Source organism: Mustela nigripes, chromosome 16 (assembly GCF_022355385.1).
Source record: "Mustela nigripes isolate SB6536 chromosome 16, MUSNIG.SB6536, whole genome shotgun sequence".
Classification (NCBI taxonomy): Eukaryota; Metazoa; Chordata; class Mammalia; order Carnivora; family Mustelidae; genus Mustela; species Mustela nigripes.
Genome location: NC_081572.1, coordinates 18295495 through 18315937, shown reverse-complemented (window position 1 = coordinate 18315937; position 20443 = coordinate 18295495). Strand labels below are relative to the sequence as shown.

The 20443-nt window shown below is 58.0% G+C and overlaps 1 protein-coding gene across 2 annotated transcripts; it reads right to left on the bottom strand.

Annotated features, from left to right (window-relative positions):
- Positions 1–538: 538 nt before the first annotated feature.
- Positions 539–15988, bottom strand: SLC4A1 (solute carrier family 4 member 1 (Diego blood group)). Of its 2 annotated transcripts, XM_059378405.1 has the most exons (20): positions 15881–15988; positions 12317–12399; positions 12105–12195; positions 11029–11108; positions 9960–10140; positions 9718–9853; positions 9133–9256; positions 8932–9016; positions 8595–8776; positions 7933–8143; positions 7494–7706; positions 7167–7315; positions 6860–7054; positions 5810–5983; positions 5253–5342; positions 4607–4773; positions 3809–4062; positions 2996–3165; positions 2726–2902; positions 539–2257 (listed from the first exon to the last, which is right to left on the bottom strand). In XM_059378405.1, exons 2-20 carry the CDS (start codon positions 12329–12331, stop codon positions 2177–2179), a joined length of 2775 nt encoding a protein of 924 aa, XP_059234388.1. In that variant the 5' UTR covers positions 12332–12399; positions 15881–15988; the 3' UTR covers positions 539–2176. The 2 variants fall into 2 exon arrangements, with proteins under 2 accessions (XP_059234388.1, XP_059234389.1); XM_059378406.1 differs by lacking the exons at positions 12105–12195; positions 12317–12399; positions 15881–15988 and adding an exon at positions 11452–11555.
- Between the last annotated feature and the right edge of the window lie 4455 nt (positions 15989–20443).

The window sequence follows — 20443 nt, the reverse complement described above, 5'->3', positions numbered from 1 at the left end:
CCCCTTCAGGGGAGAGTGACTCCTGGCTCAGCAGCCCCCTAGGATGGCTGGAAGCAGCTGGTCCTCCATGGGGACGTGAATGAGGGCTAGTGGAAAGGCTGGTCAAGAGACACCGTTCTTGTGTAACTGAAGGCAAACCGCATTCCCTCCCTGGGAGTCCCCCTCAGAGGTGTTGCCCAGTGTGGTGAGGTGATTGAGTGTAGGCCAAGGCTCTGCCTGGCCCAAAGGGATGTGGGGCCCACAGGACAGGGCTCTTGCTTGTCCTGAAGAAGGATGTCCAAAGGGTCAGTGTGCCTTCCCTCAGCTCTCCCACACTCTCACTGGCCGCTGGCCCTCTCTACCACAGGACTTCCGGCCACCAGTTCTGTCCCGGCCCCAGCACCATTGCCAACCTCTCTGGCCTGGCTCTCCCTGCCCCCACCCAAGGTTACAACCCTGGCACCAGCTCCCCACCAAGCATGCCCTGCCCACCTGGTCCAACCAAGAGAAGACCCCTTGGCCCCCCGAGTCTGGGAGGGAAAGCCCGCAAGACAGTCACTCCACCACAGACGCATTTATTGGCAAAACCTATAACCAAGCATCAAGGGGAAGGGTGCTAGCCGAGTGGGTGACTTTCTTTCTGTTTTCCTTAGGGGTGTTCAAGGAGCAGGAAGGAGGGGGCAGGGCCGTCACCACACCAGCAGCTAAAGTCTATGCGCTTCCTCTGAGGCCTGAGATCAGGCTATGCTAAGCATATGCACTTTACTGTCTCATTTAATCCTTAGGACAATCCTACAAGGTAGGTACCATTATCATCCCCATTTTCCTGATGAGGAATCTGAGGCATAGCACAGGGAAGTGGTGAGAGGCGGCTGTCAGCCTTCAGGGCTGCCCCCACCCCCAAAAGCCTCCCAGCAGTGGCCCCCAGCTCCTGACTCTCCGTTTCAACCATTTCTCACCACTTCCAGCTCTTTTTATATTTTTGTTTTGTAAAAAAAAAATAGATTATGCCCATATTCTGCAGAGCCCACTGGCCCTTCCCCCAGTTGATTAAATCTGGGTTCTCCCCCCAAGATTCAGCTGGAGTAAGATTGTGGACACTGAGTCTCAAACTAGAGGCCTGGGTGTTTGGGGGAAACCAGAGTACAAGGAGAGTTCTTAGAAAATACAATCAATAAATTACAAACCTCCCTCCCTTCCCCCCATTTCCTCCCACCCCCCATCCAAATCTAGAACAGATTTGTGCATCGCCCCCCCCCACTCCCTCCCACCCCACTGCAGGGTCTCGTCTCAGTTGCCTCTGTGTCTGTGGGGGTCCGGGCCCTCCATAAATGTTTGTGGAATGAATGGATGTGTGAATGAGTGTGAGAATGGGAGGAGGGAGTGAGCCTTTGGAGTCCTGAGTCCCAGACCTGACTGTATCCTTACCGCCACCTTGCCCTCACCGGGACACCTCCCTCTGCCCCAGAGAAGAGGGTCCCCAGGATCAGGCTGGGAACAGAGTAGGAGAAGTGGGGAGTCAGCTGGGGCATCTTTAAGCATGGGAAGGTAGGTGACTGAGGTACAACATAGGGCTCTGGCCTCAGGGTCGGGAGACCTGGTTCAAATCCCAGCTATACGACTCAGGAGCTGTGTGACCTTGGGCCAGCCTAGAGAAGAATGATAACTACTACATGTTGGCCCTTTCAGAGCTGACAAGAACCCTTTTCCACATTTGTCTTTCGTCCTCAGTAATCATCCTGTAATGTGGGTATTATTCTAAATATACCCATTTTACAGAAGAAGAAGCAAAGGCTGGAGAAGTCAAGGGACTTGCCCAAGGTCGCACAGCATGCAGGAACCTGAACCCCACCCCCTCTACTTCCCTTGCTACTGCCCCTGTCTGTGCTATGAAGAGGCTGGCTCAGATCTAAGCCCTCCAGCTTAGGAGCCCCACATGACAACGTGGCAGCAGGAGAGACCTCACAGCAAAATCCCTAGTGTGGACCCTACTGACCATCTCTAGACATAGAAGCTGGTTTACCCCTCATGGAAGGGTTTCTAGACACCCCTCCCATCCCCCACCCACAATCCTGGGGCTCCAGTAGCTACCCCAGGAAGGATACGAGTGTCCATGAGATACCCATGAACTTCTGCTTTTCCTGGGAGTGTGGGGAAGTGGGAGGGTGGAGGGAGCTTGGAAGCCCATGTCTTCCCTTCACACGGGCATGGTCACCTCGTTGTACTCATCCCGACCTTCCTCTTCATCAAAGGTCGGCTTGGCATCATCAGCATCCAGCTGGAGGGGAGAGTAGGAAGGACCGAGGGTGAGCTTCCGGGAGCGGCTGGGGCAGAGGAGCCCTCCCTCCAGCACTAAGGGCACTTCTAGAGCACGGAGAGGGACTGGCTCTCTCTGGACCGTGGACAAGTCATGTCCTACCCTCTCAGCCCCTAGCTTTGGTCTGGATGAGTTTTTTCCAAGGGGTGAGGGACCCCTGGGGATGGGGTACCCCAGCAGGGGAGGGCCTACAGAGGGCCTTCATCAGGGCAGCCCCATGGCGACTGTCATGTTGTGGGAGAATTCTATCGGAGGAGCAACTCTGTCCAAAATGACTGGGAGGACCCTAGGACAAGGGCTCCAGGGTAAGACAGCTCACGTGGAGCACACCCACTCCCTGCCCCCCCCAGCTCTGGTGTCCTGGCCTCCAGCCTCTGCCCTCTATTCACCCTCCCCCACCGTCCCTAGGGGCGGGGAGCAGCCACGCACACACTGGAGCTCCAGCTTCCTGAAGATGAGCGGCAGCAGGAGGCGGCGCAGAGGCACCGTGAGGATGAGGACGAAGGGCAAGGCCAGCGAGGTGGCGGGGAAGGTTTTCACTGTCCACAGCCCTGCCAGGCAGATGATCTGGATGACCGTGAACAGGTGCATGCGCCAGGTCTTCACCTGCAGGGGGAGGCGGTGGTTACTTCCTGCCCCTCCCTGGCGCCCAGCAACCCCCACCCCACTGTGGGCTGGGGAGCCACGAGGGCCCTGTACCCGCTTGACGTAGGGCACATCCGGGTGGTACTTGGACGGCTTCAACAGGAGCAAGACGCGGTCGAAGAGCTGGATGCCGCTGAGGGACGTGACCCCCATGTAGAGGAAGATGCCAAACAGCACAGCCAGGGGGATGCGGGACAGGATGGGCCCCATGAGGATGGACACACCTGCCGGGAGAACCAGGCACTCCTAGCCCCGGGGGGCCCCAGAGGGCTGACAGCATTGGGGGCTGGAGAATGAAGCCATAGGGACCATATGAAGCCCTTTCTGTGGATCCTCTTAAGAGGGAGTACCCAATTTTACAGATGAGGAAACAGAGAGGGGAAGCAATTTGCCTAAGGCCACACAGCTACAAGTGGCAGATCAGGGAGTCAAACTCCTGCCTGCAGGACATCAAAGCCTATTCCTTTGGCCTCGGGGGTTCACAGAGGCCAGAGAAGCCCAACTTTTCCATCACCCCAGCAGAGAATGCCTCCATTGTCTGCCACCTACCCAAACCCTAACCCTCCTCCAGCTAATACTAACTTCGCCTCCTTTAAGAAACTACCCTGCGACTCCATCAGTAACGGTGGTGCTGCTCACACTGACCCCAGGTGTACTCTCACCTGCTCCAGAACTTAGATAAACCCCAGTGATCTTCTGTCTTCTCCTCTCCCACCCCAGATGATGCTCCGAGCCCTGACTTGCCATCAGTCATAGAGCAGCCAAGCTAGAGAGAGGGCTGCAGAAGGCTCTGGATCCGAAGAGGCAGAGGCTGGGGGCTGGAAGCAAGGCCAAGGGTGGCAGAGAGTGTGGCCAGCCCTTACTCACCCACGAGTACAGCGACCAGGAGCCCACTGATCCGCTGCTCCTTGACCTCCTGAATCTGGGCTGCAGCCCCTGGGGCGCTGGCCTTGCCCATGACCGTGAGTGCGTTGGCGTGGGTAACAGAACGAACAGTGGTGGCACTGAGCCAGGGCATCCCAAAGAGGGCAGCCACACCGCCCATGCCTATGACCAGCAGCAGGTCCAGGTGGAAGCCAGAGCCCTTGATCATCTTGCGCTCTGGTTTGCTGATAATCAGCCTGGGGAGTGTGGAAGGTCAGGGGTAAGCAGCATTCTCCCCCATCCCCACCCTCTTTGCCCCTTCTCTCCTTCTCCATGCTTGGGTCCCTCTGTGCCTTAGTTTATCCTGTTGTGCTCCTCTCCCGTGGAGTTCCTTGCTCCCCTCCCTCCCACCCCCTCTTGATAATCCAGACTCTAAGAGTGGAAGGATCTCAAGACAGCCCCTAGAACGTCCACAGGCAGATTTACATTGAAGCTGATGAGGCTGATCTGGTAAAGGTCCATTCTGAAGTGTGTCACTTCCTTTTGTAGTTCTCATTTTGTTTTCTTTTTCTTAAAAAGGTCTCCCCAAATGATACCACGTCAGGTCCCACAGAACCTGCCCCTGTCCCTGTCCATCCATCACTCCTCTTCATCGGGGGTGGGGGTGGAGGGGGGCGCTGGGATTGACTAAGACTAGCTCTCAGTCCTTGCTGTCACACCTGCTTGGAGCCTGTCCCTTTCCCTGCCTCAGACACCCCCCCCCCCCCCCCGCACAGGCCCAGCCCTGCCCCTGGCTCTTACGTGGTGATCTGGGACTCAAGGAAGATGAGGATGAAGACCAGCAGGGCCGGCAGGGCGGAGGCGAACATCATCCAGATGGGGAAATTCGCATACAAGCCCAATGGGTGGATGACCCAGCCCCGGGCTGAGGGGTTGGATACGGAGAGGCCTTCAGGCACGCTGAGTTTCTGTGGGAGGGGGATGCTGGTGAGAACACCAGGCAGGGGAGTAGGAGAAAGGAAGCAAGGAGAGCCAGCATCCTGGGCACTTATACTGGGTACTTGCTTTGTACCCAGTCACTGCTCTAAGGTCTTTATATACATCTTCTCATTCCCCACTTTACAGATGAGGAAACAGGATCAGAGAGGTTGTGTGGTTTGCCTTGCATCACACAGCTCTTTGGTGGCAGACCTGAGATACATACTCAGATCGGCCTGGCTGCAGAACAGATTCTATCCTATTGTCCTGGGTTAAGGAGTAAAAAGGTAATTTGACCCCAACCTTTGCTTCAATCCGAGGGGTCCTATAGGGCTGTGGGACGAACCTGGGGCTCTTGGGGGAGGCTGGGATGAGTCGAGGCTGTTCTAGCTGGCTTCAGGCTTGGGAAAGTTGTTCTTGGGAGGGGGCATACTGGGAGAAGAAGCTGACAATAGGAAGAGAGTGTCACCTGAGTGTAAGTGTCCTCAATGAAGAAATCCACAATGACCATGATCAGAATGGAGATGGGGACTCCGAAGTCCCCAATGATCCGTCGCAGCTGAGGGAAGGTGGAAAAATCCAGTCAGTGCTCAGTTGTTTCCCCACCTCCTGCCTCCCTCTTGCCCCCACTCCTGCCCCTTCTTCATGCAGGGTCCTTGCTCTTTCCGGGGGATCCATCGACATCTAACGCCCTGTCCTGCACCTCAATGTACCGGCCTTCTTTCTTCTTTCCCTGGCTCAGCCCCACCGCTGGCCCCACAGCTTCTCTACCCCTCTCTAAGATCTGTCCCTGGCTCCCCGCTGGGTTTCCAGCCTCCACAGGCTAAGAAAGGGAGATGGGCTTGCCTGAAGAGTGAAAGCCTAAATGAGGTGGGGGCCAGGGGGCCCGGAAGGCTTGGAATAGGGAATGGAAATCTAGGGTAAGAAGGAGAGTTAATGGCATTGAGGAACTTGGAGGAGTGCTTTGGACTGGGACAGGGCAGCGTAGGGAAGAGCGGGGCCGGGGGGTAGGTGGGGGGTACTGACCACGCCAGGGAAGTAGGAGCTGTTCTTGAACTTGCGCAGCATCATGGCGAGAAAGAAGGTACCAGCCATGAGTACAAGGGAGAGGAGGGCTGTGTTGGGCAGGGGAGCCTGCGGTTTGGGCGCCATTGTCACATTGTGGTCATAATGCTTCTGCAGCGGGTGGTCCTGGAAGATCTGGAGCAGAAAACCAAGGCATCCTATTTTCCTCATCCATCTATCCATCATCCATCTATCAATCTGCCCATCATCTATCCATCTATCTGTCCATCTGCCCGTCATCTGTCTATCCATCCATCCATCCTGCATCCATCCATCCACTTCTCTTCTTCCTCAACTGACAGGGTAACAGAGGGACAATGGGATTCTACAGCTTGGTTTTCAGGAGTGAAGACCAGTCTCAGCTTGGGTGGGGCAGGTCATGGCGGCAATGAGTGTAGGTGTGCATGGGAGCACGCTGGGTCTCGGAGATATAAAGCTGGTGGGCAGGAAAGAAGTGCCAAGGGGGCTCCTAAAAAGGGCTTCTGAGACTTGGAAACAGAAAGCCCCACCAAGCAACAGAATCAGAGGCGGATACGCAGTGTCCATCCTGTCTCCGTAGACAATGCAGATGTACAGGTAACACAGTCGAAGGTGCGAGAGCTGAGGAGACAGGCTGCTCCACCCTCAGGCCCCGTGGTTCTTGACGGTGAGCGCCAGAGGGGGCGTGGGGGACAGCAGAGCGCCTGGGACCCCTGCAACCCCTCCATTAACACAGTTTCCCCCTTCCAGGCTCACATACACACTGGCCTGTTTGTCCCTCTGGGCGTGGTTACGAGCCGCACATGCGCACACGGGCAGCCACCTCAGGCGCAGGCGCTCTGGGTCACCGCAGGACCACCGGCCCATAGGCAGCAGGTGTCAACCTGACTGTGGTCACAGCCAGGCACGATGAAGGCACAGCGATACACGGGCCACAAGGACACGTAGACAATGACACACATGGCCACATAGTTTGTGCCCAGAGTCGCACACGCACACACACACGTGTGTCCACACTGCCACTTCCCCCACCTTGATCAGCTTGACGAAGGTCTCGTAGATGAAGATGAGGGAGATCAGGAAGGAGAAGATCTCTTGGGTGTAGCGGGAGATGAAGCGGACCAGGAAACTGCCCTCGAAGGCCACTATGAGCACCACGAACAGGACAAGCCAGAAGCCGATCCACACGCGGCCCACGATGTACTCCAGGTCGTTGTTCGTGCAGAACTGCAAAGGGGTCGGGAAGGACTGGGTCAGGCAGGTGGGCCCAGGCACCCCGTGGTCAGGCAGGCTGGGGCCAGGCGGCTACAGGGTCCGGGTGGGGCCAGAACAGAGCTACCGAGAAAAAGGCTTCTTCAAACACAAGCAGGGGTCCCGAGAAGCCAACCACAAGAAGGGGTTGAGCCCCGAGCAGGGAGAACAGAATGCCTTGCACCGCCGTGGAGATGAGCAGCTCCGACACCCCCATCATGTTCTGGGTCTTCTCTCCTGTGGGTAGAAGTTACAGTGTGGTCAAGGTCAAGAGGTCGTTTCTAGGGTCCAGTAGAGCATTTCACAGGCAGGCTGTAATAGGGGTCCAGATTGTCTGATTGGGTCAAAAGGCAGGGCCAACACAGAGGCCAAAGAGTGAGAGGTGAAGGTTAGAGGATCATGCAGAGACACTGACCCAGGAGGCCACCGAAAGTGATGGCAGGTGACAAGGCAGCAAAGTAGATGAAGATGACAGCAGCCAGGACCTGGGGGCTGAACGCGTCTGTGATGTCACTCAGGTAGTAGGGGTAGCGGCGCCGGATGTCACGCACCAGGCCCCCAAAAAGCAGGCCTGTCCTCTGCAGAGGGTCATCTGGCCCACCAGGGGCCCCTGGAGCCCCATACAAATCTGTAGTCAAGGACAGGGCCATGGTCACAGGGGGTCATGGCAGGAGGCGTTGGGGGGAGAGGAATCGTGGGGAGAATCTTCCCATGGGAACAGGTGACCAAGGGGGCAGGGAGGCATGAGGACAGAGAGAGGGGACACCAGGGTATTGGATGGGAGGAGGGGAGGCAGGGGCTTGCAGGGTTGCACTGGGGACTCTGAGGGTATTTGGGGGTCGCAGGGCAGGTACCTAGGCCCTTGTAGAAGCGGGGCTCGGGCTTGGCGGGGCTTTGTGAGTAGCGTCTCCGCAGCAGCTCCTTCTGCACCGGCACCAGACTGAGCAGTGCCTGCTCAGAGGGAGCCTCGCAGGGAGGCAGCACCAGGCTGCAGTCCAGGAAGCCCTCCAGGTTGCGGACCAGCTCCGCTTTGCTCTGGGCCATGTAGGCATCCACGCGGAAGACCTGGGGGCCGGAGAGAGGGTCAGGACTGCGGGGACTCGCTAGATGAAAGGACCCAAGAGTCCACATCCATGGCCTCCAGGAACCAGAACCCTCTCTCCCAGCTCCTTCTTGTCCTGCCCCCCCCACTCCGCCTTCCTTTCCCACCACAAAAAGTTTTGGGGGAGCCAGACAGGGCCTTGCGTGGGGAAAAGAGAATCCACTAAAGCAAATGGGGTAGCTTAGCGCAGACCAGCCGGAACTACAGTAAGCTGAGGCCAGGCCAGATCTAACTGGGTGGAACCAGGTCCGGTCGGGCAGGGCTAGGCCAGACCACTTGCCCCTGGCTAGACAGGTTAGAAGCAGCAGGGGGAGACCGACTAGCAAAACTCAAGTGACCCAGGCCCGTCCAGTGAGTGACCTCAGCTGCCCCCCAGCCCTCGGGCTCCCCCAGCCCTCCCCAAGCCTGCCTTACCCTCTCAGACATGAGGGTGGCCGCAGCCCGACCAAGTTGGGTATAATCAGTGTTGGGGGCCTCAGGTCCCAGCAACACGAAGAGGAAGCGCACAGGCACCGGGAGCTGCACAGCCTCCAGCTCCGTGGCCACCTCCAGTCGCACGAAGCCCAGCACCGGCCGCTCCAGGAATTCCGCTCTGCCTGCCGGGGAGGGGGCGATGGGAGGTGGTCAGGTCAGGGAGGCCTGAGAGGGGCGGAGGCTGGGTCCATACTTCGGAAGAGGGAGGCTGGGCAGGGATAGGAAGCATCGTCTCGGGGGTGTGGGGGCATCGGGGGTGCAGACCCTAGCTGCTTACCCACGAGCACCAGGGTGGCCTCCGAATCTGGGGGAATCTTCTCCAGAATTCCAGATGGCGAATGCCCTTCTGTGCCCTCCTGTCCCTGTTGGGTGGAGGGTGGTGAGGGGAGTCCTCTGGCCACATTGATTGTCCAGCCCCCTCCTCCCCTAAACACTCTCATTTATAACCCTGTTCAGGTGGGTCTCCCCACAGCCTCACCTGTTGGCAGAAGAGCTGTGTCTCTAAAGAGGGGTGCTGCGGGAGCAGGGGCTCGGAGGGGTCCCCAGAACGCGTCAGAACCGCGGGCTTCACACCGCCCAGGGCCTCCAGGTCTCCGGCGTGACTGTGGGACGCACAGACAGGGGACATGGGCTGAGTAAGCTATTTGGGCTGGGTCGTTAGTAACACCTAGACTGAGATGGAGACCGGTGGTCAGAGGAATTAAGCAACGCTTCCCAGTGACCAGATGAGAGGGACCCTGGGGCAAAAGGACAGTCAGCCTCCTTTGGGAGGATATTGTGGATGCAAGTGGCTGGTCTCCGTCTGGAATGACCAGGTGGGGCCAGAATGGAGGGAGGAAGGGGCCGTGAGAGCCTGCCCTCCTGAGGACCAGTAGCCCCCACATCTGAACACAGAGATACGGCTGCCCCTCAAGAAGTCAGAGGTAGGAGCTGTTATGGAAGAAATGGGGGCCCTGGTCTGGTGGGGAGGGGTCCCCTGGGCCGCCAGGGAGAGCTCTGGGCTGGTGGGCCGGTGAGGTAGGCCCTTGGGCGGCGGAGTCTGCGTCCTGGTGGGCAGGGGCACCTGTGTTGGAGCAGCAGGACCCGGAGCAGCTGGTCTCGGGCCTCAGGCCGGATCTGCTCCTCGTAGATAAACCCATCCAGCAGCTGGTTGGCCACTCCTGCCAGGGAGGTCTCCGGCAGATCCAGGAGGACGGTACCTACAAGGGATGGAGGGGTGAGCCGGATGGCGGGACGGTGGCCCTCCGGCCCGCCACCACGCCGCACACACATGCAGGTCTCGGGGAGGGGCCCGGCGGGGCTCACCCTTGGCAAAGGCTTTCTGCAGCTCCAGGAGGCTCCAGAAAGTGAGGTAGGACAGGTGCGGGCGGCCCCAGACCCCGTCCTCCCCGAGGTTCTCCTCCAGCCGCACCCAGTGTGCTGCCTCCATCCACCGCAACTCCTGGTTCTTCTCATCCATCACCAGTTCCTGAAGCTCCACGTACACCTGCGGCCCCACAAACCTGAATCAGTGCCCGGGGCCCGGGACAGCACCCTGGGGAGACTGGCAGTCTAGGGCATGGTGGGCGCTCAGCAGGCTCTGAGAGGTGTTTGGAGGACGCCCAGAGTCCTGAAGCACTCAGGGCAGACCCTGAGCTCAGAATGGATGGGTGGGGGAGCAGCAGCCTGGATGCGTTGAGTGAGATAAGAAGCGTGTGTGTGTGTGTGTGTGTGTGTGTGTGTGTGTGTGTGTGTGTGGTGGCGGGGTGGGGGTGGGGGGTATAACCCTCCACTTCGGCCCTATTCCCCAACTCCCTGATCAAGCCCTTACCCCATTGCAGAGGCATTTGGAGAATCTCTGGACCAAAAGGGTGCTAGAGCAGACCCTTGGGAGGAAAACAAAAAAGGAAGCCTTTGGGGTCATCGGGTAGGTCTCCTGTCTCCAAGACTGTTGAGTGGGCTCAGCATGCCCTTGGGTTTCCTTGGGGCCAGCTGGTCACTCCCAGGGGCCTGGCTGAGGGCAGATGTAGTTTCCTAACCAGCTAGACAGTCTGATATCCAGCAGGGGTCCAGCAGGCCTGGGCACAGGGGCACGTATTCAATTCTGTGCTTCCCCAAGGAGCACCTGCCGGCCCAGCCCAGGAGCACAGACCTTTGGCAGTCCCTTTATCTCTGCCCAGGGAGCTCCCTGCTCAGTGGGAGAGGGACCTATGTCTCCCTGCACCCCCGTTCCAGCAGGGGTGCTCTCATCCCTTCTATTTCCTGCAGTGCTCACTCCTTTTCTGCCTGTGTGTGGGGCTCCCCCCTGCTGAAGCTGTGCCCATCCCTCTTCACCTCCCTTCTCCTAGTGGAAGGGTCAGTGTCCCAGCGATCAGGTGATGCCGGGTGTCCTCACCTCGTGGGTGCCTGCGTGCGATGTGGCGTCTGGGTCTGTGGTTGTTTCGTAGTCTGTGGCTGTCGGCTCAGCGTGGTCAGCTGAAAACCGGAGGTGGGTTAGTGTTGCCCCCCGATAATCCCACCCTTAGGGTCCTCCTGCACTCCCCACAGTGAGCCTCTGAGAGAGTCACGCCTTCCTTACTCCCTCCTGTGGCTGCTGGCTAGGACCCAGTGCCCCCCCCCCCCCCTGCTCAAGGGTCTCTGGCGCCCTGTGCCCATTCTTGGCCCAGCCTGGCTCTTTCATGCCTCATCCGAGCCTTGTGGAAGACCCCTGGGAGTCATCTTCAGTGGTGACAGAGAGGGTCACCTAGGGATTCTCCTAGGATCTCCTTCCTCTCTGCCACTTTCTGGAATCAGCTTCCCTTCCTTCTTCCCCGCCTACCTCAGCAATCCCACCAGCCCAGCACTTCTCCCTGTCTCCGAGTGGAGCTCTGGGAACCTCGGGTGGGGTCTGCTTTATATTGTCCCCCACTCCACACCCCACTCGGCTCTCATTTCCCAGAGGGGCCTCTTATCTTTAATACCAATGGCCAGCACTTAAGGCCTATTGACAGTAAACAGGTCCCCACCTGGGGCTCCCCAACTGAGACCTTGGCAGGGCCAGGAAGGTTTCCTGTTGTCTCTCTGCCCTGGGGGTCCCTGTGGCCCCTGACTCCTCAGGACCTCTAGACCTCCCCAAACAGAATGATGTTCCCAGAACAGGCCTGGTGCCTGACCTAGAAGTCAGCATGGGATGGACACAGATGGCGTGTGGGCTCATGCCCTTGTCCCCGAGGGGCCTGGCTGCCCTGTCCCAAATGGAGGGCCTGGCCATGGGTGACTAGTCCTGCCCCCCCAACCCCCCCCAGTTCCCTCCTGTGATCATTTCAAACAAAACTCTGTTTATCCTTCAATCAGCCAGGATTGTGAGGAGAACTGGCCCTGGGGCTGGTGGCGGACGGGAGGGGGTGTGGAGAAGGGACAGGGCAAGTTCCTTAACTGTCTCTGTTCAGGTCTCAGCAGCTCATCCCAGCAAGAGAGAGAGTTGGGGCTCACCGATTGGCTCCTCCACTTGAACCACAGGGACATCTGGGTCTTCATACTCCTCCTGTTCTAGAACGTCCTCCAGCCCCTCTTCATGATCCTCCTATAGGAAGTGGCCGTCAGGGCTGGGCTGGGAAGGGCTTCTTAAGCCACCGTGAAGGTAAGAGTCTGGGGAGTCCCAGAGGCCCCAGATTGGAGCCCCGCAGACACCACGAAAGACTTACCTGCCAGTCCCCCATGGCGTTGTCTTACTTGTCCACTTATCCACAGCGATCCAAGTCCCCAGCATAACCCGCACTGCGGGTCCCTGCAGGGGGGAGCACAGGCTGAGTGAGGCGCAGGCATCCTCCCCCAGAGGTGGCTACATTAGAGTCAAGTGGGACCCCAGGTGTTGAGAGGCAGCAGTGGGGTCAGGGGCAGGAAGCTGGGGGGGAGGAGCTAGATTTGTAGGTGTGAGGACAGGTGTACAGGAGGAGCTGGGAGAGCTGGGGCAGGAAGAGGTAGCTTGGCTGGCATCAATCAAAGGCAGTTTGAGAGAATGGGCTGTCCTTCAAATTCAACTCCCTCTTCCATCCACCAGTCCTCATCCTGGCTTCTTTTCCTGTCCATTCCCTAGATTTAGCCAACTCCAGGGGCATCATGACCTGTTCCTTCTTCAAGGAAATTCGTTCCCCTGGGAGTCTTCACAACGTACCCTCTTCTCCCAGAAACAGTTACTTTCTGCTAGGCATGGGGCTGTAGCATCCTTGGGAGCAGCTCACAGGTGTTGAATGAAGTGTCACTATTTCTCTCCTTCACCCCCTCGTGAGCTCCCTTTCTCTTGTTCTCTCCCCATCTGTCTCATTGGCCTTACCAAGCCCTTTCCTGCCCCAGGGCCTTTGCATACACAGTTGATACATCCTCAGTGCCCCTTTGCCCCTCATCCCATATCTCAGCTCTTCAGATTCCCTTCCCACCACCCTGTCATTCACTAGCCCACTCTGTCATGTTCTGGTTTCTTGAGTCATTTGTGTATCTGCTGTTCAAGGATGCCGCTAGAAGGGATGCCATCTGAGTGCTAAGATCCGTGTCTCAGTCCCCACTGAATCCCTTACTCCTCGCAGAATGGGTGCCGCAGAGTAGGTGCTCAGTAAGTACATGCTGGGTGAAGGGAAGTGTGGCTGTCCCTTGCAGGCTTGGTTCTCTGGGACTGAAGAGTCAGCATGACTGGGACCCAGCCAAGAGGAGACCGGACCCTGTGTCTCAGGTTTGCTCAGTGTGCCTCTGGCAGAGAGGAAGGTATGCTCACCCCCAGGAAGGTGAGGCGCAGCCCGAGGGGAGCACAGAAGTTCCCTGGGGACTGGATGTGGAGGGGCTCTCTTCACTCTCACCCAGCAACAGGGATTGGGGTCGGGTGACGAACATGCTCGCCCTGTGCCCACGTGGCACTGAGCAGTGGGAGCTGAGATGAACAAGACACGGTCCCTTCTCGCGAGAAGCCCCCACCCGGACTGGGGAGGCAGCTGGGAAGGCAGGAGAGGCCAAGGGCTTCGGGAGACAATACATGCCTCAGACCAACGAGAAATGAGCCGAAGGAGTTGGGTGCCAAGGACCATGTGGCAGGTTCAAAGGTAGGGCGGACTGCTGGGGTTGGGGGTCGGGTGTCTCTGAGGGGGAGGATCCCAGGGCTGGGCCGAGAAGCTCTGGTGGGATCTGAAGGACTGGCAGGTAGGGAAGTGCGGCGCAGGTGTGGGCACGAGCGGGCAGAGGGAGGCGCGAGCCAGGCGGGGCTGGCTGCTGCGTGAGGGAACAGGGCAGGGAGGACATACAGACAGAATGGTCCAGAGACATTTCTTTCTGAGGGCTGAGGGGGTGGGTGTTGCCGTCCCAAGAGATAGAGAGAAGGAGAGGGCATGGCAGAGCCCCACCGAACTGACAAGGGCAGGGGTTCCTGTCTTGGTAGGGGAAGTGATGACTAGGGGACAGTCCCAAGGACCGAGGACAGGGCTGTCCTGCATGGGCCTTTGCCCATGAAGACCCTAGTCAGGCACCCTTCTCTCTCCCTCTTTTGCCCCGCTCTTTCCTCTTCTCCCACTTCTATTTTCTTTCTTCCTTCTCTGACCTTGCCCTCTGCTCTGCCGGGGCCTCAAATCCTGAGCAGTCTCAAGCCTTAGATGCTAAGGGGCTGGGCTGGAACTTTCCATTTCCTGTCTGAGAGGTGGACTGGGCAGAGGGGCCCTCCAGCCAGAGAACGCTGCCTGTCCGCCACTGTCTGGTTGAATAGCCTCCGATGGCCCCCAGTTTCTCTCTAGGCCTCAGTCATCCCGTCTGTACAATGGGAGGGCCTTCCTGCCAGGGTTCTGAGACCTCAGTGAGAGACAGAAGAAGGGAGACTGGAGGTGCCTGGAGCTCAGCTGGGGCCTTAAAGGGTGCCCCCCGTGACCCAGATTGCAGCCCCCACCGGGCCCGGCCCCCCACCGCCCAGCGCTCCGGCACTGATAAGAGCTTGGAACAGGATCGACGCCCCGAGTCTGGAAGCTCATCAAACACCTGGCCACCCAGCCAGCCAGGCTAGGCCAGATAAGGGTGAGCAGGGCATCTGGAGCCCTGGAGGTGGAGCACAGCTGGCAGATGCGGGGCGGGGGGGGGCTACCAGATGATGGGGAGGGCTCCCTGGTGGCAGAGCACCGCCTTTGTGCGATCACCGCCCCCACCTCACAGAGCCTTATCTCTTAGAACCCTCGAGGCACTGTGCAAAATGGATAATGTCACTAGCCCCGTTTTACAGATGAGAAAGCTGAGGTTCGGAGAGCTTAACTTGGCAGGTAGGTGTCAGAGGCAGGACGAAAGAGGCCAGCCTCCCTGACTCCCACTACCTCTCTCACCATTGCGCTGATTTGCCTCCCAGAAGAGAAGACAGCTCTAAGCTGGTTGAGTGCTAGTGGGTTGAAAGCATGGGCTCTCCAGTCGGCCTGCCTGGGTTCAGATCCCAGACCTGTGACTTACTGTGTGACTGCGGGCAAGTGACTCAACCTTACTGTGTCTCAGTTTTCTCATCTGCAAAGTGGGGTAACAAGAATGAACCCTAAGTAGCCCTAAGTGCTACCCTGTTGTAGCTAAGTTGGTCGATGTAGAGGCCTTAGAACACTGACTGACACAGAAGGAGCTCTGGGTCATGTTGGTCATCATTATCACTGTGACTGGGGACCAAGGTCAGACTTGCTATCTTCCTCTCTCTCTGATCTTGTTACTTTGTTCCCATGGAATTAGCCTAAGTGCTTTGAAATCCTTGGGTGATGGGGGACTCCTCCTTTCTCTTCAAACACCCCCTAGGCTGGGGACAGGGCCGGGTCTGCCCCGATGAGTCCCTGAAAGTGTCCCAAATGGGAAAGAGGGTCAGTGAACAACTGTCCTCACAGAGGGGGATAGGATGCCCTGTGGGTCCCCATGCATGGCTGGGGGCAAGACTTGGGTCTGTGGGATCCAAGGGGCTTGTAAATAGGAGCCTGATTGGGACCCACACCTGGAGGGGGATCCGACTTGCCCCCTCCAACACCAGCCACACAGACCTCTGCTGCCACGTGCCCGTGTCTTTCTCCCAACACTGCACCCTCGCGCTCCCCAGCTGGAGGTGCCAACGGGCCCGTGCCCTTAGGGGTAACAACATACATCCTACCATTCTCATCCCACCCACCAGCACCCCCTTGGAGGTCTGGTGCCTTGGTCCCCTGGGCACGGATTCAGGCTGGGCACTGCAGAAACCCTCAAGACAAGTGCTGCAGGACCACCCCCCCCCCAGCCCTGCTCACCTGCTCACGAGCCTTGGGGTCCCTCGGCGAGCTCCTGCAGCTACAGGTGTCCTCTGCCACCAGCTGAGCTCACACCCGCTCTGACAGCACCCAAGTCCTGGCTCCCAAACCCCGGGGGCAGCTCCCAAACCCCTGACTCATGCCCCCGCCTCCTAATCTGCCCGCCCCACCGTCCCGGGGAGCCCCTTCCCACCCCCCGCCCTGCTCCTTCTGGGTGCCCAGTAAACAGACTTATCTCTCACACACATCTGGACAGCTGTGCGTCTGGCCCACCCCACCCCAGCCAGCCAGCCCCCAAGGCCTCCTGCTGCCCTCCTGGCTCCCAGGGATTCTCCTGGGTCTTCCTTTGCCGACTAAGGTGTGATGGCTGGGTTCTCGAGCTCTCAGCCTCCCGGCAGGTCTGCTCCAGCTCCTGGGGGTTCCTGTCCTGCCTCTGTCCTTCCTCACTCTGGCCAGGCTCCTCTGCTCTCGCCCTGAAAGACACAGGTGCCTTCCCTCTTCTCTCTCGGTGTCTTCTCCGAACTCACTCTTGTTCTACACCTCACCCACAGGGACCTGCTCAGTGCATACAGGCTCCGGGCGGCCCCGTCCCCTTCTTGCCCCAGACTAGGGCTCCCTAGCCACCTTCTCCCCAAGACCCTGGATGGCTCCAAAGAGCTGGTCCCAGGGTGCTAAGACGCTGCCACTCAGTCAACCTGAAACAATGTCAGGTCAACAAAAACAACCTTCCCCACACAGAGCTCAGAGCTCACAAAGCAGCAATGTTTGGGCACACTGGCTTCTCTGTTGGCAGCCCGGCCCAGGCCCCCAGGCCAGAGCAGCCCGCATTCTCGGCCCCCGCTGTGCCCCTGCCCACACCCCCCAGCAGGGCAGCTTCTGCTCCTGGGGGCGCTAGGCCAGTCACCTGTCCCTGGGCTCCGGTTGCTAGAGAAGCAGAGACTGAAAGATGAGTTCAGATGGGCAAGAATGAAGAAAGGCTTGAAAGCAGACAGAGGAGGGGGTTTATGGATACGGCTCCAGGCACCGAGAATGAAAACCATCTCAGGCCAGCATCAAAACCCACTGGCTGTGGGACCCCTGGGCAAGTGCCTGCCCTCTCTGGGCTTTAGTGTCCTTACTATAAAGTGAGAGTCCCCGGTTCTGTGGCTTCCAGTTTGGGGAAGCCCCATTTCCAACTCAGACAGACAGGGTCAGATCGATGGCATATCCAGCAATTTCCCCCACCGTTTCCTGGGTCTCGACCACAAATTTACACTGTGCCGAGCCTGACAGAGAGGGAAAGAGGCCGCCGATTCCTCCAGTGTCCAGACACTGGGCTGAGGGCTTCATCTACTCCTTGCTGTGTCCGCAGTTCCCACAAAAGGCAGCTGGAGGGACAGAGGATTCCAGCACTTTCCCAGTGAAGAGAGGAGCTGATGGCCTGACACAGGCTGTATGCAGACCCTGGGCCTAGCCCTTCAGACGCACTACCCCTCAGTGCTCTCTGAGCCCCTCTGAGGAAGGTTCTGCTCCTTGTTGTTCTCTGACAGTTGAGGAAGCTGGGGCAGGGAGGTAGGCTACCTGCCCCAGGCCTCTTGGCTGGGGGAACGGGAGCTGGGCCTTAGGCCCACTCCCTGCCTGATGCTAAGCCCTGTGCTCCCTCCTGTTGCCCTTGGCCATCATGCTAGTCGCTAACAGAGGCCCCAGCGGAAGGCAGCTGGGGGATGCCTCCTCCTGCTCCAGGACTGGAGCTCACACTGGGCTTGGAGGATCTTTCTCAAGCCCTGGCCAGCCTGGGTTGCGACAGCGGGGGCAGCAGATGCTAAATGAAGCCCCTGCCCTCACATCGCAACCCAGAGGCCCCAGGGACCTTGCCCTTCCGCTGGACCCAGGAGTGAGAGACAGCAGGAGCCAGGAGGCAGCACGGGAGCCCCCTTCCCTTGTTCAGAAAGGACAGGCGGCTGTGGGGTGGTGGCGGGCACATCTGGCTTAGGAGGACGGTTGGCCCAGCTGTTGGGCTGTTCTGCAGATACCATCCCCGGACAGCCCACCAGACACCCAAGCAGCAGCAGAGCAGATTGTGTTCTGGTTCTTTCTACTCATACCACCTGTTCTGGGTCATTCTTACTGCCCTGACTGAATGCTGATGTTTCCCCAAATCTGCCCAATGTCGCATTTTGATTGTTTATGCTTTTCCAGGAAGAAAGGATGGCTCCCATCACTCACTTTAGTCCAACTTGGACTTCAGGTCATCTGAAGGCTCCACGAGCCTAGCACTGGGTGAGGTGCTGGGCAAATAAGAGAGGGGCTGACCTCCCTTTAGCCATGACCCTGGGCTGGACAGAGATGGTCAGAACGCCTGGCAAGTGGGGGAGTGAAGCAGGGCCCCAGGGTGCCTTGAGTGTGTATCCTGACTCCTTCTTCCCATGGACTACTTCTTGCCACCTCTTCCTGTCCCCCCACCCCCCTCCCATTTCCTAGTTCTAAGGGAAGAGCCTACCAGGTTCCCCTCCCCCAGGTTCACGGGTGTCATTGTCCAAGTCTGTGCCCATGGAAGGTTGGGAGCTAAGGTCAAGTGTCTGCAGGAACAAGGGAAGCTAAGGGTGGACCCCCGGACTGAGTCTGAGGAGCCCCACCCCACTGAGCAGTGACTTGGTGCCCTCCCTATATGATGTTATTGTGGACCACACAGCCCAGACCACGGACCGGGACAGGTTGCCCCAGAGGGAGAACTTCTGGCAGGGAGTTCAGTACTCCTGAAGGGATGAGACTTTCTCATTTTCCATCATCCTGGGATGTAGTCAGTCCTCAGTGAGAGGCGAGGACTTGACAGTGGGCCTTGGAAAGGAGGTTGCCTTCTCTCTCCTGGCCTGAAGGTGGAGAGGCTGAGATTCCATGTGAGGAAGTGGGGCGGGGGGGGGGGGGGGGGGTGTTTCCATGGCAATTCCCTGAGCTTTCCCTTGCAATGGACTTGGCAATGAGGTGTTAGGTGGAGCAGCTTGGGCCAGTGACCACTGAAGGCAGACAGAGCTCATAATCTCACAGCTGCTCTTGGGTACACATTGGGTGAGTTTGGCGGCTCCCCGCAAGCCCCCAGCAAAACCTTGCTGGACAGTTCCCCGGTAGGCACAGGAGGGAAGATCTGGGCCCACGATCACGACAACGAGGGCCATGGTTTGCAGTGGCCGCTAAGGGGAGGGGATGTCCAGATGGCATGGCATAACCCACTGAAGGGAGCCAGGAGGTGGCCAGATGGGAGAGGGTCTGGCCAGGTGACCTGGAGGGGCCCATGGGTATTTCCTGGTTAAGATATGACTTCCTCTGCCCTCATGGACTGGGGACTCAAACAGTGAGAAAATGTCCCATGGCTGGGACGTCTGGGTTCTGTGGAACTGCTGGGACAGGAGGCTTTGTGACCTAGATGGATATGTGACTTTGAGCTGGACATATCCCCTCTCCACTCTTAGGTTTCTTTTCTGGGCTGTCATGAAGACCAGACAACATGAAGATGGGAACTACCTTGACAATGTCACCTGCTCCAGACACATGTAAAGTACCCTAGGAGCTATGGGTACTGAATCACAGCACCTGCCCTCAAGGAGTTTATGTCCAACGTGGAGAGCCGCACATAATCGCAGAGTGCAATGTCAGGGTATGAACAAAGGAAGGGCAGGCCTGAAGGACAAGCAGTTTGCGAAGTGTAGATGTCCCCAAGGAGTTTTCTGAACTGAGTTTTAGAAAAGTGCATCAGAAGAGGGAGCAAGGCTTCCTACCTGGAAGGACCAGAGGTGTAAGGTACAGCGTGAGCAGGAGCCAGCCAGGGGTTAATGGAAATGGGGCAGTAATCCCTGCACATTGGACCAGTCATCATTAGGGCAAATGAGGGGAGTTGGGGGAGGAGAACAGGGGAGGCGGGGCATGGAGTGGAGTTGGAAAGATGCTTAAGGATGAACCAGCCCAGCCTTTCTCCCTGGGAATCCTGTATCTCACCCACTTCTCAGCCACCCCCAGGAGCCTCCCAACTTCACCTGGGCCCCCTAGGAGCCCTCCGACACTCAGAGTGACCTTTTATGTCTATTATTTATTTATTTATATTTTAAAAAGGTTTGTTTATCTATCTGAGAGAGAGTGAGAGTGTAGGGAGGAGGGGCAGAGAGAGAGGGAGAGGGAATCTTAAGCAGATTCTGTGCTAAGCACAGAGCTGATGCAGGGCTCGATCCCACAACGCTGAGAGGGGGACCTGAGCTGGAACCAAGAGTCAGATGCTTTGACGGCACCACTCAGTCACCTTGCACAGTGATCGTTTAGAAACAGGTCAAAAGACCTCACTCCCCTGTGTAAAATCCTTCATGACTCCCCGCCATGTGGGGTGACACCCCCTCCCCACAGCAGGTGACACCCACTCCCCACTCCCTTTGCCCATCCCCCTGTTCCTCCTCCATTAAGGCACCTGCATCATTCTTTTCCCTTATAAGATTTTATTTATTTATTTGACAGAGAAAGAGAGAACACAAGCAGGGGGAGGAGTAGGCAGAAGCAGAGAGAGAAGCAGGCTCCCCACTGAGCAGAGAGCCCAATGCAGGG

Coding starts and splice junctions, on each gene's coding strand:
- SLC4A1 (XM_059378405.1), bottom strand. Junction 5,984..6,859: donor CCTTCGTCAAGCTGATCAAG/GTGGGGGAAGTG, acceptor TTTCTGCTCCAG/ATCTTCCAGGACCACCCGCT. Junction 3,166..3,808: donor CCTGGTCGCTGTACTCGTGG/GTGAGTAAGGGC, acceptor TTCTCCCGGCAG/GTGTGTCCATCCTCATGGGG.